This window comes from Macaca nemestrina, chromosome 4 (genome assembly GCF_043159975.1).
Source record: "Macaca nemestrina isolate mMacNem1 chromosome 4, mMacNem.hap1, whole genome shotgun sequence".
NCBI lineage: Eukaryota > Metazoa > Chordata > Mammalia > Primates > Cercopithecidae > Macaca > Macaca nemestrina.
In genome coordinates this window covers 25,742,417-25,768,983 of record NC_092128.1, presented here as the reverse complement: position 1 = coordinate 25,768,983, position 26,567 = coordinate 25,742,417, and the positions used below count along the sequence as shown (strand labels likewise).

The 26,567-nt window shown below is 36.6% G+C and overlaps 1 protein-coding gene across 3 annotated transcripts in view; it reads left to right on the top strand.

The window, feature by feature from the left end:
- Window positions 1–26,567, top strand: part of LOC105471359 (exocyst complex component 4) — an 822,236-nt gene that overhangs the window by 104,485 nt on the left and 691,184 nt on the right. For all 3 annotated transcript variants that reach the window (XM_011723811.2, XM_011723812.2, XM_011723813.3), the window contains exon 7: window positions 16,964–17,138. In XM_011723811.2, coding sequence (XP_011722113.2) covers window positions 16,964–17,138 — 175 coding nt within the window. The remainder of the gene's footprint in view (window positions 1–16,963; window positions 17,139–26,567) is intronic.

Here is a 26,567-nt window from a genome sequence, read left to right as displayed (position 1 = left end):
ATAATCTTGTAGATATGTTGTTAAGGAAATATCTACTGTTTATACTTAGTGCTTAAAATTTTTTTAAAAGAAGATAAAATTAAGCAGAAATAATAACTTATTTAGTATAGAGTTCTCTGTAGACTTATTTAAATTTTTTGGAAAAAATATGTTCTGTATTTCTATGTTCTTTTGCATATCTAAATAACATTGATTTCAGTTATACTTTAACATTTCAGAAATTAATTTCCTTGTAAACTTGATTCAAAAGTATTATGCTTGGTGAAGTACTATCCTTTATCCTTCTCCTGCCACAGAATGTTTCAAAGTATGTATCTGGCCAGGCTCAGTGGCTCATGCCTATAATCCCAGCACTTTGGGAGGCTGAGGTGGGCAGATTGCTTGAGGTCAGGAGTTTGAGACCAGCCTGGCCAACATAGCAAAATGCTGACTCTACTAAAAATACAAAAATTAGCTGTGCGTGGTGGCGCATCCCTGTAGTCCCAGCTACTTGGGAGTCTGAGGCACAAGAATTGCTTGAACCAGGGAGACGAAGGTTGCAGTGAGCTGAGATCACACCACTGCACTCCAGCCTGGTTGACAGAGTGAAACTTCATCTCAAAAAAAAAACAAAAACAAAACACAAAAAACAAACAAAAACACCAAAAGTAAATATTTGATGGGTTTTGGAGAACAGACCTGACTTTGTATCCCCATTTTGTGATTTGCAAAAAATACCTGTCTTACAGAGTTGCTTGCTTTAGATAAGGTTATATGGTTGTGGTGGTTAGTGGAATAGCACCAGTAAGTACTATAACATGCATGCATGCATGCATGCTTGTGTATATGCATGTACGCATGTGCATATGAATACATGTTTATTATTGGTGCCTTCCTCAAATTCCATGTTCTTTGATCACTTACATCATGATCCAGAGAAAGTGGAGAGTGGTTCTTTGAGCTTTGCCTTTCTTCTTTCTTCGCCTGGTACCTGGATTTTCATGAAGACCTTTTGACTCCTTACTGATGATACTCTAAAATTCTGGTTTGCTCTTTGCCCTGTTGCTGCAAGTTCCTAGATGAATACAGTGAACTTTCCTAGGGAAATAGCATTACTATAGTATATATCAGAAATAAAACAAAAGGGCATGGATTAATAACTTTTCTGCAGATCTCATTATAGTTCCTTTAAAAGCACTGTGTCTTTCATAGGAGTTTCATCTTTTTTTTCCCCCTTGCCTAAACTCCTTCTAGAATTCATGAGTGGAAATTATAGCACTAGAAGTATAATGGAAATTCAGCACACTGCCCTGGGAAATACTAAATGTTTCTCTATGAGGAATGAGTCAGCAGCAGGGTTTTTTTCCCTGTTAAGTGTCTTTTTTTTGGTCGTATTTTAGAAAGCTTTTGTAGGCAGGATATATTGGACACTAACAAGTGAATGAGCTGTTTGCCTTGGCTTTATGTCTATAATATAATCCCATTTTATAAAACATACAAATTCAATATTTGGTACCCAAACTGTTTATTATGAGACAAAATAGTACAGAGAAAGCAAATATTTGGAGTAAACCAGTTTGTTAGAAGATCAAAGATTAAATTTGGGGGTTGGGATTCCAAATGACTGATAATTTTGAGCTAGTCTCTAGTTGTTGTGTGCTATCAAATGCTTTAAAACTTTTCAGGAATTAATTCTCTTGAATTAAGCACAGTCATTCAAAAATGATCAGCACTGTTGCTTCTAAAGGATTGGAATTTTAGAAGCAATATTGTCAAATTATCACTTGAAGCTTGTGGTGCTTTTGTGCATTGAATTTTACTTAGGAAGGTATTAGTGGCATTTATTTCAGAGAGAAGTAAAATCACAATACTTGGCATTATTTTTTATTATTGTTTACCATTCATGAAATTTTATGGTTAAAGATCCATGAATTTATTTTTTTAAAGAAAGTTGGAACAGAGACCAAAAAATCCATAAATCCTGTTCCCCAACATGCATATTTTCTCCCCCACCCTCCAATGAAATATCCTGTTCTAAAACATTAGCTATTCTGAGACAAGATACCCATACTGTAACTTTCCCTGAAAGTTTCATCATCTTATTAAATATATTCTGGTTGTGATGCATTGCAGGCTTGTTTTCATTTGTCTTTATGTAAAGAGAATTAATGTTGTGTGCTATTTTGCTAGAAATGTAGAAGGAAACAAGCTAGTGAATTCTTTCTTGCTTTTAATTCCTACAGAGCCAGGATACTTTCCCAGCCAGTTTTTTAGAAAATCACTTTGGTGACCTACATATTATTTTATTTTATTTTGTTTTTGATCTCCCAAACTATCTGTTGTCTATTTATAGGAGAAATATTTTGTCTTTTCTGTTCATTCATAATCTATTAGTGTCTTTAAGCCTCCACTTACTATTAAAGGAAAATATTCAAATACAATTATTGCCAACTTGATAAACATTAGGGTAACATTTGCCTTGCTAATTTACCAGAACCACCTGCTACCCGTTATTTCTCTAGAAAGACAGGCAGTGTCTTCAACTTCAGATGGTGACTGTAGCCTGAAGCCTCTGCATTTCAGAATCGATTTCTTCAACTCCTGCTGCCTGATTGTTGATTCTTTCCCAAAATCCAATTCATGAGTATTTTTATATTATTTTTATTTAAAAGAAGCTGGAAGGAGTTCTATACTTAACAAATAAGAAAAGCATAAGGAAGAGATGGAAGAAAAACTTATCAAAGATGTGGTATCTTGTCAAGAATATGGAAGAAAAGAATATGGGAAAAGAGAATGGTTGGCATGTGGGAGGGAAATGGACCTGTTTAAATGCGAAGGCAAAAATTCATTGCACGAAGGGATGGTGGAGGTCAGCTTCACTTAGGTAGAGCTGTTGGTCCTAGAGAAGGCAGAAAGCGTTGAGTGAGTTGAAGCCATTGCTTCCAGGGAGACATTGCTCTCTTTTGGAAGGAAACCATTTTAAAAGCTTCATTGACCTCTGTTATGAAGAAAGAAGATTAAATATCAGATGTGAAAAGCAGAGAACTTTGTGTGTTTTGGGCTTGTTGTGATATTGAAGAAAGCTTCATGGAAAACATGGGAAAGAAATATGCTTAATGCTAAAAGTAGTTGTGTTTGGTTAGTAGGCTTGTAGTCTTTGCTTTTTCCTATTTTGCACCTCAAGTTATAGTGAAAATAATTCATAATCAAGAAATTACATTATTACTTAGGTTATTTTAATCACAAGAAATTATTAGAAATTAAAATGCCTATGGGGGTATGAAAGTTCATAAAACTAAATTTTAATATAGAAAAATATGATACCTGTTTTTAAACCAACTTGATATCATTCATTAATTTTATTATTATGTGTAACTTTATATATGTTTGGTTATTTATTGGCTGCCTCTAGAATGGAAGAGAAGAGAGCACTAGTTTGTCTTGTTCAGCACTGGTGTATCTCCAGAATCTAGCACAGTGCCCACCTGACCCATAAGAAATTTATCGTTGATTGCAAGAATAAATTCCACATTTATGAAATATCTGCCATGGACCAGACACTGGGCTAAAATGCCCAATAAATTATGTGTGGTCCCTGTCCTCCTGGAGTTTAAAGGGGGGAGAAAGGCATTACTCAAAGAACCCTAAGATGTGAGAATGAAAGCAGCCAGATTCTTGATATGCCATTTTCACTGATTTTGCTTACCTCTGTGTTGATTGAATTTTAACTGTTGCCAAGCGTGCTTTTAGAGATGATACCAGTTTTTCATGTCATGGATAATGTTTGAGAGTTCCTATATCCCCTTTCCAACAGATTGTATTATCAAATACTTTTATCCTTGCCAATCTGAGAGGTGAAAAATGGTATTTCCAAGGTGATTTGGATTTGCATTTTTATTATAAGTACGGTTACACTTCTTTTCGTTTGTATAAAAGTAACTTGTCATGATATCTGGGTCATATATGGATATATTACTTCAAAATAAAATAGGTTGTGAGTGAGGATACACTTACAACAAGCCATGAAATGATACTGAAGCAGGGTGATAGGTACAAGGTGGTTCATTATCCTATTATCTTCATTTTTTTAATGTTTGAAATTTTCAACAGTACAATATTTAAATAGTGTTTATTTCCTTTTCAATGAATTATTTTTCTAATATGTTTGTCTTTTCTTGATTTGTAGGAAGTCTTTACATTTTTCTAGTATGTTTGTCTTTTATTGATTTGTACGAACTCTTTACATATCTAGGAAATTGGTTCTTTGGAATTTATTTTGTAACTTTCTGCCAGTTTCTCTTTTGACTTCATGATGTTTCTGGGCACGTAGACATTTGTTTTAGTTTTTTATGAGGCTATATTTATCAGGTTTTATAGCTTCTGGGTTTTGTGTCATACTTAGAGCTTCCTTACTCTTAGATTATAAATAAAATTTTCAACACTTTTCTAGTACTTACACAGTCTCATTCTTAATATTTTTATCTTTGATACATCTGGAACCTGAAGGAGTGGCCAAACGACTTTTGAGCACACTTGACACGTACTACACTGTATTGTAAGGGGTTGTACACCTTTTTCATTTCTGTCACCCATGTATCTGTCATGTAATTGATTGTCCATGTTAGCTGTGTAATTGCTGAATAATTCTAACATTGAATTGTTTATAATATAGCCATGGTTCTTCTCAAGGTTGGTATTTGCCTCATTTTCTAAAACTCTTTCTTCTCTCGTGGTTTTTCAGTCTGTGAAGACTGAGATTTTCAGAAATACATTGAATTATTGCTCTAAAATTGAAAAAATAAACTTTTGAAATATTTTTTATAATTTGGAGGCCAGAATTCAGAATGAAGGCATACTGATGCAATAGAACATTCTTATAAAATGTTTTTATCTGTGAGGAAGACTAAAGGCTCAGGCCTCAAGGATAGTTTTGTAGTATAAATACCATGTTTATGGAAAGAGAAATAAATGAAATATTGATCATGATTTTTGTTTTAGACCTGTGGCTAGATTCAGGCATGAGTTTCTTTTTCATATAAATAACATTTTCTTTTATCTCTTCTTTCTATATTAGTTACCCGTCTTCTAAGTATCCGAAATGCAGGACATGGTGGAATTGGTCATTTTATTTTACAGAAAAGTCATTTAAGAGCAGCTTTGAAGCAAGGTCAGACATTTGTCCTTGTGGCTTCTTATAGCCATTCCCAAGCACCGCATGTAGCACCTGGACATGCTTGGAATCAGGAAGGGCCTCCGTGTAATTTAGATGAGTAGTTAATTCGAATCAAAGCAAGCGGGAAGCAAGTAAATTTGACTTCAGTGATTATGATTCCATTTGATTAAATCTCTACTTTTGATTACACGTATCAGTGAGAACATGCTTTAAATATACCCAACTATTAAATATTGAAGAGGATGAATAGGATGAACCAGGGACATATAGAAGAAATTCCACTGTTCTTCAACTAGGATATGTCCCCTGCAGCTTAACTGAAATATTTTTAGAACAAATGAATTAATTTTTTTTACATATGGGACTTATTACTCCAATTGTTAACTAAAATATATAATCATTACCATGAAAGGTCCCAAGTCTATATACTTGCTAGTAAGACTTAAATAAATTAATTGATAATAGCTCCATCACATATACAGTGACTGAGAAATGTCGATAATGTTCATAGTTCTTTTGTAAACATGAGGTTGGACAGCTATCATTCTGATTGTGTATTGTCCTTTGGTTATAGTCATTAGAAAAAGGCTTCTTGGCTGAATAAGCCAGAGATGTTACTCCATATTACATTTCTTAAACCTTTGTTTTTTTATGTGGCAAAGTTTAAAAAAAAAAAAAACCTACTCTCGATTTCTCTTGTTTTACATATTATAGCAGGTTCAAATTAAAGATCCGACCAGTCAGAGGAATAGATACAATCTGTTTCATGGACTGTCATAACTTTATTTAGATGTCAGCCATCGTGCTATATCAAGGCCACTTCTCTGTTTGCTAGAATAGGAGCTGCCTTAGGTTTTGTCATTTTTGTGCACTTGCTAGTGTTGTAATAGGAAAGGCACTCCAAGCTCAGACTAATACTGGATCTTTTCATTGCAAAAACAAACAAACAAACCTACATCAAAGGAAATTCTTCCATTGATGATGTGTAGGGGTGGTGTCATATATGATTAAAGCACCTTCATGTGTTTCTCAGGCTGATTTCATATTGTCTGGGCTCTTCTATCTCCTGCCCCATCCTCTTGTCATAGTCTCTAATCAGATTGGACTGTGAGTTTATAAGGGGAGGGGGAGTGTTTAACTTTGTGTTTGCAGCCTGATTTAGGGCTGGGCACATATTAAATGCCTACGAGTTTATTTTTCTGGAGATGTGATCTCACTCTGTTGCCGAGGCTGGAATGTAGGGGCCCAATCATCATTGCTCACTGTAGCCTTGACCCCACTGGGCTCAAGAGATCCTCCTGCTTTAGCCTCCTGAGTAGTTGGGACTGCAGGTATATGACACGATGCCTGGCTATTTAAAGTTATTATTTTATTTTATTTTATTTTATTTTTTTTGTAGAGATAGTGTCTCACTGTGATTGCCTAGGCTGACCTTGGACTCCTAGTCTCAAGCAGTCCTTCCACTTTAGCCTCTCAAAATACTGTGATTACAGGTGTGAGCCACCATGCCTGGCCAGTTTTAATGAATGAATGAATAAGAAAAAGATGCAAATAAGGTAATTTAGTGGAAGTTATTATTATTATATATTTTTAGCACTACTCACAGTGGGTCTGTGGACCCACATCACCAGTGTCACTCGAGAGTTGGAAATGCAAATTTCTCCAAGAAGCAGTGGTTATTAAATTGGAATGTTTGGGTGCAGGGCCCACAGGACTCTATGCCGTGGTTGATTCTTATGCACACTGAAGTTTGAGAAGACTCTTTAGATAACATCACAAACGTCATCGAATTTTGCAGTTTTGTAGTATTCACGCTTTGCAAAGCTGTCTGCCATCTGGTATCTCACCTGAGTGAGCCTCACCACTTGCCTCCTCACAGGCAGGGGCATTATTATTAATCCCAGATTTACCCAGAGAAATGTGAAAGCTGAAATAATTTGACAGTTCACAAAGCTTGTTTGTGGTGCAATTAAGATTAGAAGTAGTCTTTTTCCACCATGTAAGTTTGCTTTCTGGCTTATATAAAGATGATGTTTCCAACCCATGTCGTGGGCCTGATTTTGTTTGTCCTCAGAAGGATGATCTCTGTACTAAACATCCATTTTCCTACCCATACCTCACACTGTGGTCAGTGACAGGCCTCAGAGATAGCTGGACATGTTGAGAAGCGTGAAAAGCAGCCACAGAGTGCCTGGATTCTAATTAGGTCACTTGAGAATCAAATTTTATTATCTAAATCATTCCTCTAGGGCCATTCTTGTACTAAGAACAATATACAACAAAGCACTAAGAATATGCACCTAAAATCTTAACTTTTGTTATCCCTGGGAAGTGAATTTATGGATCATTTTTCTAATATTCCACTATGATGAAATGTTATTTTTGGAATGGGGGAAAGGATTTCAAAAGAATGATACTGATACTTTAATTCAAAGAAAGAGGGCCTGGGTTTATTTTCTAATTTGAGCCACTAATTTGGCGTACATCAGGATTCGATGTTTGAGGTCATCTCTCCAGAGCTCAGAAACCTGACTTGACAAGGAGGGAGTAACACAGGAAGGAAGTGACTAGTGCCAGGCCCCACTTCAGTATGCTTGTTATTTTTACTGTGTTTCATTCTATATTACTACTAATTTTTTCTTGCTCTTTTCATAGAGCAGATGGAGAATTAGTCAGCACTCTTTAAATAGTAACCCCTTTTTACATGAAGACTTATTAATAAGTGGTAAAACGTATTTCTATCCCTTAAAAGTAAGTATTAGATAACCTTGAAGATTAAATGGGCTGCATGTCCTATTTGAAATGAAAAATAGTAACTCAGCCAGGCTTATTAAGGAAATGTGTATGAGAGATATGGGCAGGTAAAACAAAGACCATTTTTAGCTAATTGATTATACATTTCTTTTTATAAAATTATAAAGTTTTCATATAAAATCTATGCTCTGAGTTCACTACTTTCTTACCTTTTAGAGCATAGTGGTAGGGAAATAAACATTCTGTGGTTATTGCCTTTGTCTGTCAGTGGGGAAATGCAGAACCCTGATATTAAAGTCTCAGCAGATAAGTAGTAGAACAGAACTAATTCTTCTACCTTGTGTGTGTCTTTGCTTCGTGATCAAGTAAGGCAGCTTCTTGGCTGCAAACATGGGTTTTCCAGCCAAATGACTAATTCAAGGTTCCCTGGATGTTAAATTTAGATTCAGATAGTCTTATCTCACCTTAAATATTGAACATTTTTCACAGCTTGATGATGTAGCTTTACACTGTTGATGCTTCTTGCCTTCTGCAACTGTGACTGTTTCTTAACATGTGCCTCTTAGCCTTCTGCCTTTTTTCATGGTAGCACTTGAAGATGAGATACCCAGGGATTGCTAAGTTAGTAGATGATCTGGAGAATAAGTAACATTTTACTTCTCTAGGAAGTCTGGTTTTAAAAACCACTGGGTAATTGGATATGTGTTTAAGGAATTAACACTTTCTTCATCCTGATACTTTTCTGTTTTTTAAATGTAAAATATATTTTATTGCTATATTATTAAAGTTGGCTCTTAAAGTGTGTATCTTTCAGCTCGTAACTCTACTTCATGTTCTCATGTTTAGCTTTATAAGGTTACCTTTTTGAGAGCCTAGTTTTGGGTGAAATATTTTTTATAGTGGGCTTCTAAAATCAGGAGGTTATAATCTATAACACTTTTTTTCTTACCACCTCATCTGTAATCAGGCCTCTCTCCCATTCTGCTGGAGCCCACTTTTTCATTCCTTCATCAACAAATACTCATTTATTGCCTATCGTATGTTATTTTGCCAACTGGTGTCATGCCAAATATTGGAATACAGTAATAAATCAGAAACTCATAGCCATAGTGAGCTTACAGTAGGGGGGAAGAGGAAAGGACTGCAGGGAAGGAGAGACTACTTTGAGGACAGTTTTAATAATCCTGGCAAAAGGCAGCATGGCCTGCATGAGCAAGGTAACTGTGACAATGGAGTGAAGGAGGCCTATTTGAGAGAGAGTAAAGAGGTAGCAGTAAAGAGACTTGGTGATGCGTTGGGTATGAGGGAGGAGGGCAGGTAAGGATTTTTTGCTGGGGCAAGCATTGCCATTTACTGACGTAGAGAACATGAAGAAGTAGGTTTGGGGAAGAAATGATGAGTTCCATTTAAGTCATATTAAGTTTGAGGTCTATAGCTCAGGGGAGTAATCTGGCCAAGAGATATGTGTGAGAGTTGATAGCAGGTAGATAATTGAAGATTAGGGGCGAATGAGCTCAGCTAGAGAGAGTTTGAGGGTTGAGAAGAGTTGACCGCATTTAAGGAACAGGCTGAGGATGAGGTTCCTGAGAAGGAGCAACTGGAGAAGTGGCAGGAAAGCAGAAGAGTGGAGGGTTGTGGAGCCAGTGGAAGCCAGTGTTTCAAGAAGGCAAGAGTGGGCAGTAGAAACAAGTGCTGTGGCTGTTTGATTAAAGGGCAAAGTGGGTTTCTTGGATGGAGCAAAATAATTATTAGGGACTTTTAGCAACAGATGTTTTAGTCGAGTCCCAGGGGTGAAAACCTGTTTGTGGTGAGAAGGAAGAGGCGCTATAGACGGTTGGTTCTCTTTCTAGCCTTGGCTTCCCTAGCATCATAGAGTACTTACTTTGGCCTCTCTTCTAAAATAGTTTCCTTGCTTTCTAACACCCCTAAAAAGGGACATTCTCCAACACTGTGTCCTTTGTTCTCTTCTTATCTCTGAACTTCAGTTTCCTTGTCTATAAAATGGGGATAAAGTAGTACCTTCCTCATAGGGCTGTCCTAAGGATGAAATGAGATAATCCAAGTAAAGTGCTCAGAGTGTTATGAATAATTAGGGAAGAGTGGCTATTATGAGCATAGGTCTCCTTTTTGTTGCTGTCATGATTTCATTGTCATTGTCACTGATACTTCATTTCAGTCTTACTTTCTTAGGGATCTCCTCCATTATGACACGTAGCTAACTACCTGCCCCTTGTAGAAGAAGGACCCCAGGTCATCATCTTTCATCCTAGACTTCTGCTCATATTGCCATCATGCATTGCTCATTCTTTTATTCATGAACTCATTTGCCCTCAAAATTTGACTGTTTTCTCCATTCTGGACATTGGTCCATGTGTTACAGGAGAGATGTGTTTACAAAGAACTGTAAAATAGGAATTCTGCCTTCACTTTCTGGCCCAGGAGGCCACGCATGCCTGTTTTGTCACTTCTCTCAGTTCATTGTAATTGTTTGTTTGGAGGGATTGTAGAATCACAGAGGAAAGAGAGAATTAGCTCTTACTCTATGGATTAGGCCTCTTTTGGTTATAAGTGCCAGAAATTGAAATCACCTAACTTAATCAAAGAGGAGCTTTTTATTAGAATGATACAGAATTACCATTGTGGAATATAAGCAGGACTTTACTAACCAAGCTGTAAGAAGGAGAGAGATGCGCTAGGCCTTAGGAACATCCAGAGTATCTCTTATCTCCTTTCCCTCTAGATGGTAAATGTTAAAGATACAGGAATTAATTCATTGTTACTTTTAATTTGCTGTTGTTTTAAGTGTTACATTCATATATATTTTTGCATGTAGCTCTCACAGTCAATTTCTGAGGAAGCTGAAATTTGGAGAAGTCTAGAGAGCTGGTATTCAAGTCCAGGTTTCTAACTGGCATTTATACCACATTGCCATCCAGGATTAATATTTTCTTTCACCAACTGTGATGCTGTATTGAGTATTACTACATACTGTTTTGTGACTTTAGAAATAACTTGGAGAGAGGGGTATGTGTGTTATTTTTTTCTGAAGGGTAGAAATCGCAATTAATTGAAATTAAAATCTCTAAGGTTCTTGGGCCTTTACTAATTCAATTCAGTTTAAGGAATCATGAGATAATTTCATGATCTTGCCACTCTTTTGTCTTTTTTAGATCAGTGGTGAAAACCTTGATCCTAGCAGGATGTAAGCAACTGAGCTGGCTGCAACATAATGTTTTATTTCTTTTATTTAATATTTTGTGGTGGGAGTGGGGCAGGGAATGATTTCAATGGGGCGTTGTGTTTTCATCCTCAGTGTGTCTCCAGCTAAAGGCAAACAGCTCTTTCTCAATCTTGTGGGCAGTCAGAGTGTGTATATAAATATTAACAACATATTTCAGTTTATTTCTGGTAGCTTTAAATTGGGCCAAGCTAGTGCAGATTTACATCCTGTTTATGTGAATGATTCCTAATGTCTTTTATTCTTTGCTGCATCAGGGGAGCGTTTTCTTCCTTTCTCCTTTTCTTTTTAAAGGAGTGTACATGCTGGTGAGGGACAACGTATGGTTGACTTTGGTTTCTTTTTCCTTATTAGTCATTCACTGCTTATCCCACTACTGAGTTCCACTCAATGATCCATTGAAACCCTTCTTGTCAAGGTCACTGGGGACCTTAAGTTGTAAATTTCTCTCTCTTAGCCTTACCATAGCCTTTGACTCTGCTGGTATTCTCTCCTCTTTTGTCCTCTGCAATGTTCCCTGGCTTCCATCTTCCTCTTTAGTTACTTTCTAACCATCTTTTTAATGATACTCCTTCCTGGAGTGTTGGTCCTGGACCTCACTTGCTTTTCTTATTCTGCATATTATCCCCGAGTGATCTCATCTCCTCAAATATTTTTCACTTTTAAAATTTCCAGTATCATTCTCTCTGCTGAGCTTCAGACTTGCATATCTGACTACCTAAGGATATACACCTTAAACTTAACATATCCAGATAAAAACCCAACATCTCTCCTTCTAGATTTCTTTTTTTTTTTTTTTTAGATGGAGTTTCGTTCTTGTTGCCCAGGCTGGAGTGCAATGGCGCAATCTTGGCTCACCCAGCCTTCGCCTCCTGGGTTCAAGCGATTCTCCTGCCTCAGCCTCCCGAGTAGCTGGGATTACAGGCATGCGCCACCACGCCCAGCTAATTTTGTATTTTTAGTAGAGACGGGGTTTCTCCATGTTGGTCCAGTTCCCGACCTCAGGTGATCCGCCACCTCGGCCTCCCAAAGTGCTGGGATTACAGGCGTGAGCCACCGCACCCGGCGTCCTTCCAGATTTCTGGTTTCACTTTAATTCTTTCTCCCCCCACCTCTCTCAAGCATAAACCAAAGAGTGTCTGAGGCAGGTCTCAACCATTTAGGAAGTTTATTTTACCAAGGTTAAGGATGTAGCCATGACATAGACTCAGGTCCTTATGAAATGTGCCCACACTGGTCAGGGCACAGCTTGTTTATTTTTATTTTGAATTTCATACATTTTAGGGAGACATGAGACATCAACCAATATATGTAAAATATACATTGGTTTCATCCCTAAAGGTGGGGCAAGTCGAAGCGAGGAGGGGCTTCCAGGTCATAGATAGAGACAAACAGTTGCATTCTTTTGAGTTTCTGATTAGCCTTTCCAAAGGAAGCAATCAGATACAAATTTATCTCAGTGACCAGAGACATGACGTTGACTTCTGTCTGTTCTTTGTCCACAAGGAATTTCCGTGTGGACAAACCGTGAGGGAGGTATGTAGCTTTTAAAAAAAATCTTAGTAGCTATTTTTTTAAGGAATAGAACAGGAAGCAGGTTTGCCCTAAGCCGTTCCCAGCTTGACTTTTCCCTTTGTCTTAGTGATTTTGGGGTCCCAAGATTTATTTTGCTTTCACACAGGAAAGGTTAACCATTCTCCTCAGTGTTGCCCAAGCCAGAATTTCAGACAAAGGAAACCTGAACCTTCCCCTCTCTTTAGAATTGTACCATTACCTCAGCTAGTTCTATTTTCTAATTCGATTTTTCCAGCAGTGTTGTGAGTCTCTTAGAACAGTTATTAATTAATACTTTCGCTTTGCAGATGGGGATACTTGGAGAAGTTGGGAGAGTTTTTTCATAATGAAAGATGTAGGAAGTGTCGGTGCTGGGAAAGAATGGAAATCTGTTGTTTCTTACATGTTATTTAAGAAGGAGAAACAAACAAAAAACCAAGTGAGCTAAAAGAGAAAAGTTGATGTCCTCCTGGTAGTAAGAATGTAAAGGAATCAGCTTTCACAACACCTCGGTTTTTGAGATGCCAAGTTTCATTTTTCACTATTTTATGTATTTCCTCTTCACTGTTAGAGAGGTGTTGGATCTTCCCTCTCCCCACTCAGAGCCACAGCTGCTGTTCTTTGAACAGCTATATTGAGGTATAATTCACTGCTGCACAATTCACCTATTGAAAGTATACAATTCAGTGGTTTTTAGTACATTCATAGAGTTTTGCAACCGTCACCACTATCTGGTTCCAGCAAGTTTATGTCCTCCCTAAAACAAATCCCATATACTTTATCAGTCAGTTCCCACCCACCCCCAGCCTAAGTAACCACTAATATATTTTGTGTCTCTATAAATTTGCCTATCCTGAATATTTTATATTACCATAATCATATAATATATGGTCTTCTGTGACTTTTTTTCACTTACCATAGTAATTTCAAGGTTCATTCCGATTGTACCATGTATCAGTACTTTATTCCTTTTTATGGCCAAATAATATTCCATTGTATGAATATACTGCATTTTATTTACCCATTTATCAGTTGATGGATATTTGGATTGTTTCTACCTTTGCGTTTTTATGCATAACACTGCTAAGGACATTTGTGTACAAGATTTTATGTGCACGTATGTTTTCATTTCTCTTGGGTATAGAGCTAGGAATGGAATCACTGGCTCCATATGGTAACTATGCTTAATGTCCCGAGGAACTGCCAAAGTGTTTTCCGAAGCGGCTATACCATTTTACATTCCCACTGGCACTGTATGAGAGTTCCAGTTTTTCTGCATCCTTACTCATACTTTTATTGCTTTGCTTTTTGATTATAGCCATCCTAGTGGACTGAAGTTCTAGCTCATTGTGATTTTGATTTGCATGTCTCTGATGGCTAATGATGTTAAGCATCTTTTTGTTTGCTTATTGGCCATTCATATATATTCTTTGGAGCAATGGATATTTAAATCCTTTGTCCATTTTTAAGTTCAGTTGTCTTTTTATTACGAGTGTAAGATTTTAGATTTGTCTTTTATCAGATTAATGATTCACAGATATTTTCTCTCATTTTGTGTATTGCCTTTTTACTTTCTTGATGGTATCATTTGAAGCACAAACATTTTAAATTTTGGTGTGAGAGCTGTGGATTTTATTAAATAACATGACACCATTGTGCTTTGGTAAGGTGGAAGAGAGCTTTCCTCCTGTTAAAATGGCTGGAGGTCTCAAAATAGGTAGAGCTGCAAGTGGAGTGTCACCACTTGTGATCTGTCTCCTAGCTACTATTACATTTCCTTTCCTTTCTCCCTATGTAGCCCGTCCTGTGGCTGTGATGGCCACACTATAGGAACAGGCCTGTTTTGGCTTTGAGCCTCCAGGAGTGGCAGAAGCTGGAACTGTGTCAGCATTTTATTAAGAGATGGCTATTTCCAAGATGTTAATAGATACTGTGAATCTCATCTTACACCTCTATTCTCTACTGGGTTTTTTTTCCCTAAATGTAGCACTGCTCCTGGCTGCTGAGCAGCTCTTGTCCTTGACTGACAGGCAAGGTATGCAGTTGTGGAACTCATCGGCTCTGCAGATAACCAGATAACAGCACCCCTAACAAGAGGAGCCACTTTTCCATTAAAACTTTGCTGCTGGTTCACAATCCTGTATCTAGAACTTCATGCCACTGGGACATTAGACACCAGTGTACCTCAGGCATCTGAATGTCATGGATCAGTATGATTTCAAACCATGTTTTGAATACCTCAACATTTACGTTAACATACATTAAGTTTTAATTTTCTCCAGTAAGGACATTTGGCAACATAACTGCCATTCATGGCAGAAAATAACTAAGATTTTCCTATCAAGAGAGTACAAAAGATGTAATGTTAAATAAATTTACCTTTGTGAAAAGTCCATATATTATTCATACTTTGCTATCCACCACTCAAAAACATACTAAGTCCGTAGATTCATATTTGAGAACCACAGTCTTACATACCTAGAATAAATCTTTGTTGGAAAAGGAGAACTTTCACTTAATCAGGTATTTACTGATTAAGTTACTGATCTGTATGATGCCAGATACCAGTTTTATACGGCTTATTTCCCTGCACCACATTAAGTGTTTCAGTTGGTATGTTTAGACACATGTTTCTGTATCTTATATGTATCTCTGCTAATATTTGAGTAGTTCTTCAATAACACAGATGAGAAAGAAGAATTATTTTAGATATACGTGAGTATAAATATGAATTTGACCTTTAAAGGATTAAAAAGAATCATCAATCAAAAGGTAGAATGACTTCTATTTATAACTACAATGTGTAACGTCTGGATTATGTATGTATATTCTAGGCTGGGAGTACTACATAAATTCTATTGATTTTGTCTCATCTGAATTACAGTGTCAAATAGATATTATGGTTTTACCAGAAGATAGTTATGGGCTGTCACATTGGCACATTAATTACAATAATTGGGCAGTAAAGAAGCCATAGAATAGATAATGTGCTGTACGTTTTGATGAGATTGTAGTTATAACCCCTTATTTATGGTAATAAAACCTTGTTAATTGACACTGCTGACAAGCTCTTTTGCTTTCCTTTTCAACTTTCCAAGTTGGTTTATCAGTATATTTAGGAATTACAAGCTGAGAGCCACAAAATATACAATAAAGCTCACATTGCAATGTTTTCTGTACTTGTTCATCCTATACACGTTAAATTCATTCAACAGTATTTGCTAATTATTGTTCTAAGTGCTCCTAAGTATTCAGAGATGTATAAAGCAGTGCCTACTCTGAAAGATTAATAATGGAGAAGTGAGGTAAAATATCTATATATAAAGAAATATGACCGACATTTATTGAGCCACATATGTGAGGCTCACGTGATAAGTTCCTTAAAAGCAGGACAAAATAGTATACAGGTTCAGAGGAGGAAAAGATGATTCCAGGCCTATGTGATCATTGAAACTGTAAGTCTCAGTGGTAGAGTAATTACTTTGCATCTCTGACATAAATCTTTGTGCTATTTCTAAAGATACATCTACATTCTAGAACTGTAGTGAGAGGTAGGTGGCTAAATGTACTGACATGGAAATCAGCTTTTGTTCTAGGCCTAGCTGCACTGCAACCTTATTTTGTGTCCTTGAGTATATAAAACTGATGTAATAATATGTGTCCAGCATATCTCACTATGATGAATGAGATAATGTGGATGCCTGAGCTTCTCCCTGTGGTGAAAGTCAGATTGCTTGGCAGGTGTATATATTTTTTTCAGGCAACTCGGGCCATGCGTTTGGATTGTAGTAAGCGCAGCTTTACCTGACTAATGGATTAATATGCTTATCAAAGTGCCTAATTTATTGCTGGGGAATAGCATATTCTGTGTTACATCTGAGCTGTTGTCTGAAATGCGTGAATTCCTTGGAGAAGCTGCCTATATGAATACATAGTAGTAGTATTGTAATCAGTGAGCTACGTTAAAGAGGCAACATATGTTTATTGAGATGCTGTTGCCGGTTTAGGGGCTTTATAATTGGTTTTAAAATTCTTACATCATTTCCATTTTATAGCAGAGGAAACTGAGGCTTAGATAAGTTTTTAAGAGTTGCTTAAGAAAATACAGTTGTTTGAATTCACATCTGCTGAAATCTAACGTTTATGCTGTTTACATTGTAGAGTGAGAGTGCTACTTTAGTTTGATGTTTTTCTTGCAGGTCACTGTAAGCCATTTATCTGCATGTATGTATGTGTCAATGTTATTTATTTGTTTATGTCACTAGGTTGCTTCTAGAACTGCTGGAGTTACTGTTTGACAAGTTTAATGCTGTAGCCACTGCACACTCTGTGGTCCTGGGATACCTGCAGGACACTGTAGTGACTCCACTGACTCAGCAGGAAGATATCAAACTGTATGACATGGCAGATGTATGGGTGAAGATCCAAGATGTTCTACAGGTAAGAGCCTTTTACAAAGGGTGTCGTCTTGATTCAGAGTAACAGTTTAGAATAACAACAGCAACAGCAACAACAAGCCACCTAAAACATTACCTTGAGAGTCATAAACAGGGTGAGAAAGTAATACTTGCATTTGAATGTGATGTTGCTGATGGCATTAACTTCTACCATCTTCAAAAAACTTTTTAACAGGCTGTGTGCAGTAGCTCATGCCTGTAATCCCAGTACTTTGGGAGGCCACGGTGGGCGGATCACCTGAGGTCAGGAGCCTGAGACCAGCCTGGCCAACATGGTGAAACCTTGTCTCTACTAAAAATACAAAGATTAGCTGGGTGTGGTGGCGGGCACCTGTAATCCCAGTTACTCAGGAGGGTGAGGAAGGAGAATCGCTTGAACTTGGGAGGCAGAGGTTGCAGTGAGCCATTGTACCACTGCACTCCAGCCTGGGAAACAGAGTGAGACTCCATCTAAACAACAACAACAAAAAACCTTTTAACAGACTTCTTTTTTTTTTTTGGCAAACTTTAAAAACAGAAGCATATTCTCAATATGTATAGTATCTGTCTTTCTGTTGTAGTATACTTTACTTCACTGGAATTAGTCATATATTAAGGTAAAAAATATTAAAATGTTCTTAAGCATTATTTTATAAACATGTATATAGCTTAATTTTGTTGACTATTTCCTTAGAGTCAACTTGTGCATATATTGGGTTACATGACAGAACAAGAGCTTATTTTGAGAGATGAGAATAGATCTGTGAAGTATAAATGTATCACTTTGCTTGATTCGTTGAAGATTAAAGGAATGATATTACTCTGGTATGATGCTGCTGAAATGATATTTAGAAATTGTATTATATTTTTTCTCCATGTGTGAGCAAAATATATTTGATTTGGCCAGATGGAAATTAGAAATATAATTAAGAGTTAGCTGAAGCAAGTTTTACATAACTAAATAGAGGTAACTTATTAGATAGTATCTGCTAATATGAAAAAAATTAAGTATATGTAGGGAATTGGAAAACGTAACTGTGTAGGAATGAAATTACTTCCATGGCAAATAGGAGCCTTTGCAGAAAAAAGTAAATCATGAATGTAAATTATAGTCATTTTTTAGAATGTAGGCATGTTCCTGGTGGATTGCATGATTGATTTCTGGTTTCTCATTCATTAGACAACTTTTGGTACAGTGTATATGCTTTACTGGTGGTTCAGTAGAAATAATATTGGTTGAAACTATATTCTCTAAGTTCTTTTTACTGCTTTGTCAATTACCATGCCTGTAGTAGGTACTTGGTGAATATTTGTGTATTGAATAAAATATCTTTATGGGTTGGAGGCTGGTTATTTAACATTTTGCATGTTGATTTGCTCATCCGTCCTATGTAAATAATGTGTGCCTTTCATATCCCTGTTTAAGTATGAAATAAGATAATAGATTTTAAAGCTGGATTAGAAATAATTAGAATTAAGGACTTCTGTTTTTCTTCTTGATGAAGTTACCTTTTGCTGTAATTAGGTAGTCAGCACAGTCAACTGAGAAAAAAGAACATACTAGGTGAGCTCTGCCTTCATCCCTGCATCTTCTTCGTGAATACTTTGCAGACTCTTAGCCTGTTGGTCAGATATGAAGCTGTGTACACCACAAGGCTTGGCAGAAAACAGCTACTGTGGGACTGTGAGCTGAATGAAGATTTTAGAAGTTGGAAGCTTCTCAGCAGTGTTGGAGCTCAGACCAGCCAGTGTGGGGAGAGCTTGCTGAACATACTGTGCTTTCAGCTGTGACCTCAGAAAGGTCACACCTTATGAGTAGGGCCATTCTAGGAGACAGGCTACTATAGATCTCATACAACAAAGCCCCAAACCAAGCCTCTATTTCAGCATCTTGATCCACCTGTAGATTTATTGTCTGATAGAAGAAAACTCTCTCTAAAGTAAGACAACATAATTCAGTTTCTCAATAACAAAGCACCCGCAATGTCTGGCATAGAATTATTATGCTTGTTAAAAAGCAGGAAAATGTGACTCTTAACCAGAATGAAAAAGTTGATAGAAATTAATATCTAAAATGAAAAACCCACCAGGAGTGGCTCATGCCTGTAATCTCAGCACTTTGGGAGGCCAAGGTAGGCGGATCATTTGAGGTCAGGAGTTCAAGACCAGCCTGGCCAACATGGTGAAACCCTGTCTCTACTAAAAATACAAAAAAATTAGCCAGGCGTGGTGGCAGGCGCCTGTAATCCCAGCTACTCAGGAAGCTGAGGCAGGAGAATTGGTTGAACCAGGAGGTGGAGGTTGCAGTGAGCCGAGATTGTGCCTCTGCACTCCAGCCTGGGTGACAGTGTGAGGCTCAATCTCAAATAAATAAATAAATAAATAATAAAATGAAAAATTCACCAGATGGATTTAGCTGAGATAACATACTGTAGAAGAAAGGATCAGTGAATTTGAAGATAGATCAATGTAAACCATCCAAATCAAAGCACAGAGAAAAAAATGGACAAAAGAAAAATGAACAAAGCTATAATATCTTCAAGGATATTATGCAGCTTAACAATTATGTGGTTTATAGGTACAGAAGGAGAGAGGACAGAGAGATTGGGGTAGAAAAATATCAGGGGAAATAATGACTGAAAAGTTTTGAAATTTGTTGAGAAACATAAACACACAGATGCAAGAAACGTAACAAATCCCAAGCAAGATAAACACAAAGAAAATCAACATACATGTGCACATTATGAAAACCAAAGAAAATAATCTTAAAAATAGCCAGAGGAAGAAAAACATATTGCCTACAAGCAAACAGTGATAAAAATTATCAGTGACATCTCATCAGAAACAATGCAAGCCAGAAGTCAATGTATGTCATTCCAAAAGTGTTGAAAAGAAACAAAAATTGTCAATCTAGGATTTTGTATTGCCAAAAATATTCTTTAAAATGAAGCTGAAATAGAGACATTTTCAAATGAACTAAAACTTAAAGACTTTGTCACCACTAGACTTACACTTAAATAAACGTTATAGAAAGTTTTTCGGCCAGGCGCGGTGGCTCAGGCCTATAATCTCAGCACTTTGCGAGGCCGAGGCGGGTGGATCACGAGGTCAGGAGTCCAAGACCAGCCTGGCCAAGATGGTGAAACCCTGTCTCTACTAAAAATACAAAAAAATTAACCGGGTGTGGTGGCTGGCACCTGTAATCCCAGCTACTTCGGAAGGTGAGGCAGAGAATTGCTTGAACCCGGGAGGCAGACGTTGCAGTGAGCCGCGATCGCGCCGCTGCACTCCAGCCTGGGCGGCGGGGCGAGACTCCATCTCAAAAAAAAAAAAAAAAACATTTTTCAAGCTGAAGGAAAATAATACCAGATGGTAACTTAGATCTACAGAAAAAAGTAAATAGGGCCAGAAATGGCGAATATGTAGACAAAAAAATAAAATGCTTCCTCCCTCCACATTTCTTGATTTATTTTTATTTAAAGAATTTTTAAAATTTCTGTCTAAGTCAAAAACAATCATGGTATATGTGGGTTTTATAATATATTTTGGAAGGCAGTATATGACAATAATTACACAAAAGATGGGAGTAAATGATACCATGCTGTTGTGAATTTCTTATATAATACATGAAGTGGTATAATGTTTAGGGTAGCCTATGATAAGTTCAGGATGCCTATTTCAATCCCTGGAGCAAACATTAAAATTCTGAGATAGATACATAGCTAAGAAGCCAGTAGAGGGGATAAAATTGAACAGTGAATATATTTTTGATTAATTCAGAGGAAAGGAAAGGAGGAAAAAGAACAAGGAAGAAAGAAACAATAAAAAAGCAAAGATAGGATGAATAGAACCCAAAAGCAAGGTGATAGATTTAGCACCAACCATATCAATAATTACATTAGATATAAATTGACAAGATACTCCAGTTGAAAGACAGAGATCATACTGGATTTAAAAAAACCAAGACCCAACCATGCTGTTTCAAGAGATGCATTTTATGGTATTTCATTACTTTAAAAAATTTTTAATTATTTTAAAATTGTAGAAAAGTTGTGAGAATAAGAATAGTACAAAGAGCCATATACCTCTTTGTTTGGATTCAGCTGTTCTTAACATTTTACCACTTTTTTCCTGTTTTCTCTGTGTATATATGGACACACACATGCATTTCTCTTTGAAAAATTGACAGCAAGTTATATACTCTACTGTCTATATTCTTGTTTTGTCAACGGACCCAGTAATGTTCTATACAGCAGTATTTTTGCCCCTCCAGTAGAGAAACCAGTTTAGGATCAGGTATTTCATTTAGTTGTCTTTAAACTTGAATATTTATAGTCTTTTTTTTTTCTCTTTTATGATAGTGGTACTTTTGAAAAATGTGTATCTCTCCCCTTTTAATGCAAGTTTGTCATTTTGGGTTTAAAAGATACACTTTAAACATAAGATTAAACATATAAGAATAGAAAGAGATATACCATGAAATACTAATAAAAATAGCTAGTATTACACAAATACATCAGACATTATGAGAATATATAAATGTAATTATTTGTATTATAGTACTTAGACATTTAGAACTTGAATACATCAAGGCCTAGAAAGTATGTTATGGACTATGTAATTTTACTTATGGCAAGGTCATAAAATAGTTTCTGAATAACTTTTTATGACCCCCCTATCTTTGGCTTTTACTTATGTTCTAAACTGAAAACAATTATTAAATCTGTTAGAATCCTATTTAGAATACTACCATGAGGAATTAGCTGTGATTATGAACAAAGTAAGATATCATGTCTTCCCTAACTCTGCTTACTTTGTAATTGTCAGATGTATATAATTCCTGTACAACTGAAAACGAAACCCATTATTTCATGATAAAAATGATTGTAATGAACTAAGCAACTTTAAATTCCGTCAGAAATTAACAGGTGAAATTTACAGATTAAAAATAGGTATTTCTGTTTTATTAAATGAGTTATAGTTTCATACATATAGTTTAAAATGAGTGATTTGGGGATTCTGTCTAAGTTATGGAATGAGTTAGTTGTTTATTTAAACAGCTTTATTGAAATATAATTTACATGCTCTAAAGTTTACCTATTTAAAGTATAGAGTTCAGTGGTTTTGTAGTATGTTTGTGGAGTTGTACAACCATCACAATCATATCATTTTAGAACATTTTCATCTATGCCAAAATAAATCTTGTATCTATTAGCAGTCACTCCTCATATCCCACTTACCTCTAGGCCTAGCCTGGGGGTACCGATCTACTTTTTGGAAATGACTTATTTTTATCGTGGATCCATGATCTTTATTTTGTTATTTTTCTAAAATATGGATCCTTGGAAATTTTATAGTTTAAGAGAAAGTAGACAAGATGAATTTAAGACACTAAAAGAGGTATCAATTATGTGTTATATCTGTCAGAAACTTGTAGTCTCCAAATTAATTATACATTTGGCAGTGCTGTTGCTATTCCATGTTAATGCATACATGTACCAATGGCATAAGCTATTTGACAGAGAAGGAACTGAAACTGTTCTAGTGAAAGGTGAGAGGTCTGACATAGAAATAACATTTCATTTCATGTATTTTGTTTAATTGCTCTGAGGCCAAGATATGGCAGTGTTCTTTGCATTTTTGCTTGCTTTCTGTTTCCCCATTTTTCTTCTCCTCTTTAACTATCTACTTTTCTGCCCTTTTTTCTTAAGCATGTTGTGGAAGAATGGCCTTAGTCATGACTTGAGTTAATCTGTTGTTGATTGTTTCTTAACTGTCTATTCTACTCATCTTTATTATTGTCCTATAAATTTGAGCACAGAGCATTTTTGAATAAGAGGTTCATATAAATATTTTAAATGGTAATTGCTATGCAATCAAAATTGTTATGTAACTTTTAAATTATTTTTAGGTTTCCATGTTTTCTAGTTCTCTCAGAATTCTTTCAGGTTATACAGTACTGAGTAATATTAGGCTATATACCTATCAATAAACTGGATGGCCAATGGCACAGACACACAGATGGACTAATGCTGCTGAATGTAAGAAGAGTAGTAGATGTAATATGTAATGTTATTATTCTGAGACATGTTGAATGGCCCAAGAAAGGCTTTGGAGATTGATGATGAGTCGATCCTTGGAGGATTGGCAGAGGTAGAGGAGATGGGAAATGGCACTCCAGGTAGGTGGAAAGGCTAATGAGATAATATTTGCAAGCGGCAAAAAAGGAAAGAATAGACAAGGATATTCAGGGATAGGTAAGAAGAAGAGTGTAGCCTAACTGACGGTTTACTTTGTGGATCTGACTATAAGCTTGGTTAGGTAGATTTGGGTGCAGGTTGTGAAAAGCTGTTAGGGTTATCTAAGTGGTTTGTGATTTATCTTTAGAGTAATAGTTTCTGAACCTGGTTACACATTTGACTTATCTAGGGATTGATTCTTAGCTCCATCCTACACCCTATGAATGACAGTTGCTGTGGATAAGGACTACATTCTGTTTTTTAGCACCTAAGGTGATTCTGATATATTTGTTTAGGATCTTGTATTTGGAAGTCATTGTGTTGGGTAAGTGATTCTCAATATATGTCTCTTGGACCATCATCAGCATTATATGGGAACATATTAAAAAATGCAAATTTTTATCCCCACCTTTGATTGACTGAAACAAGAACTCTGGGGGCGGGACCTTCAGGTGATCCTTAGGCACACTCAAGTTTGAGGACCTTTGCTGTAGGTAATATGGGACCTTTGGAGATTTGTATTGGAATGTGATGAGATGAAGGAAGATTAGTGTAGTAGTAATGAAAAGGACTGAGTGAAAAGGACTGAGTAGAGAGGGTGGAGACTAAGGCAGGCAAACTATTTTGTAGGCAATGGAGAGTCTATGCATAAATTACTTGAGGTATTGTTTAATAGTGAAGTAAACAAGGCAGGCTTTGGTGTATGGTCAAGGAATACAAAGAAGGGAGAAGATTTCTAAACCTTTTCAGAGTCTTTTAGAAAATCTGTAAGATGATATGGTCCATCTGCCAGCCTAGTTTCCAATATGACAGATATTTTACTGATGGTTTAGTGTTATATTATTGTGATCAACTATGTGCTGAGTACTGGGGAACAGAAAAAAATACATTGAACGCAGGAGAACCCTGGCTAGGAAATATTTAATGTTCACTTATATGGAGGGTTTAGGACGAAAATTTTTGGTTAAGTTTCTATGTACAGTTTTACACATGGGGCCGATTTAGTTTTCATATACTTGTTGGAGGAATGTTCTTTAGGTTAGAAATCATTCCTGGAGAACAAAATAATTGAACAGAATACTAGAAGCCTTTAGTTAAGTATGTAACAGCATGAATGAAGGTGATGGGATATTATGATGAATAGAGTTATAAGTGTTTAGAGTTCAAATTTCTGCATTTCTTTGAATGGAAAACATTTCCTGCTGAAAAGTTGAAATGTTCCTTATATATTAAATTCTTTGTATAGTAAGTTAATTCTTGGAGGAGAGAATAATTTTTGATCTTTTAATGACTTCAACAGTTTTTTCCCACTGGAACTTGGGCTTCCCCTAGCAGCCAGAACCCATCCTTTAGTTGGAAGGCTCATTTGTCTCAGTGTGTTTGTCTGAAGACAGACAGTGAGGAGACAAGGCTATAGCTGTGATAGTAATGGGGTGTCATAGTTTTTCCCTGGTGTCAGCCCTGTGACCACACACCATTGCACTCCTTTTTCAGTTTTACATTCTTTTTGAAACTGTGATAATAGAAATACATGTTTTTGCCCTTTTGAGCAGCAGCAGCACCTTCCAAAATGACACCTGCTTGGTGACAAGTGTGTCATATTGTTGGCTGTGTGTTTTTTTTCCTTTTGCTTTTATTTTTTATTATACTTTAAGTTCTAGGATACATGTGCACAACGTGCAGGTTTGTTATGTATGTATACATGTGCCATGTTGATGTGCTGTACCCATTAACTTGTCATTTACATTAGGTATATCTCCTAATGCTATCCCTCCCCCCTCCCCCCACCCACAACAGGCCCCAGTGTGTGATGTTCCCCTTCCTGTGTCCAAGTGTTCTCATTTTTCAGTTCTCGCCTATGAGTGAGAACAATGTGGTGTTTGGTTTTTTGTCCTTGCGATAGTTTGCTGAGAATGATGGTTTCCACCTTCATCCATGTCCCTACAAAGGACATGAACTCATCCTTTTTTATGGCTGCATAGTATTCCTGGGTGTGCCATATTTTCTTAATCCAGTCTAACATTGATGGACATTTGGGCTGGTTCCAAGTCTTTGCTATTGTGAATAGTGCTGCAGTAAACTTATGTGTGCATGTGTCTTTATAGCAGCATGATTTATAATCCTTGGGTATATCCCCAGTAATGGGATGGCTGAGTCAAATGGTATTTCTAGTTCTAGATCCTTGAGGAATCACTACACTGTCTTCCACAATGGTTGAACTAGTTTACAGTCCCACCAACAGTGTAAAAGTGTTCCTATTTCTCCACATCTTCTCCAGCACCTGTTGTTTCCTGACTTTTTAACGATTGCCATTCTAACTGGTGTGAGATGGTATCTCATTGTGGTTTTGATTTGCATTTCTCTAATGGATAGTAATGATGAGCATTTATTCATGTGTCTGTTGGCTGCATAAATGTCTTATTTTGTAAAGTGTCTGTTCATATCCTTTGCCAACTGTTTGATGGGGTTGTTTGATTTTTTCTTGTAAACTGTTTAAGTTCTTTGTAGATTCTGGATATTAGCCCTTTGTCAGATGAGTAGATTGCAAAAATTTTTTCCCATTCTGTAGGTTACCTGTTCACTGTGATGGTAGCTTCTTTTGCTGTGCAGAAGCTCTTTAGTTTAATTAGATCCCATTTGTCAATTTTGGCTTTTGTTGCCATTGCTTTTGGTATTTTGGACATGAAGTCCTTGCCCATGCCTATGTCTTGAATGGTATTGCCTAGGTTTTCTTCTAGGGTTTTTATGGTTTTAGGTCTAACATTTAAGTCTTTAATCCATCTCAAATTAATTTGTGTATAAGGTGTAAGGAAGGGATCCAGTTTCAGCTTTCTACATATGGCCAGCCAGTTTTCCCAGCATCATTTATTAAATAGGGAATCCTTTCCCCATTTCTTGTTTTTGTCAGGTTTGTCCAAGATCAGATGGTGGTAAATGTGTGGTATTATTTCTGAGGGCTCTGTTCTGTTCCATTGGTCTATATCTCTGTTTTGGTACCAGTGCCATGCTGTTTTGGTTACTGTAGCCTTGTAGTATAGTTTGAAGTCAGGTAGCATGATGCCTCCAGCTTCGTTATTTTGGCTTAGGATTGACGTCACAATGCGGGCTCTTTTTTTGGTTCCATATGAACTTTAAAGTAGTTTTTTCCAATTCTGTGAAGAAAGTAATTGGTAGCTTGATGGGGATGGCATTGA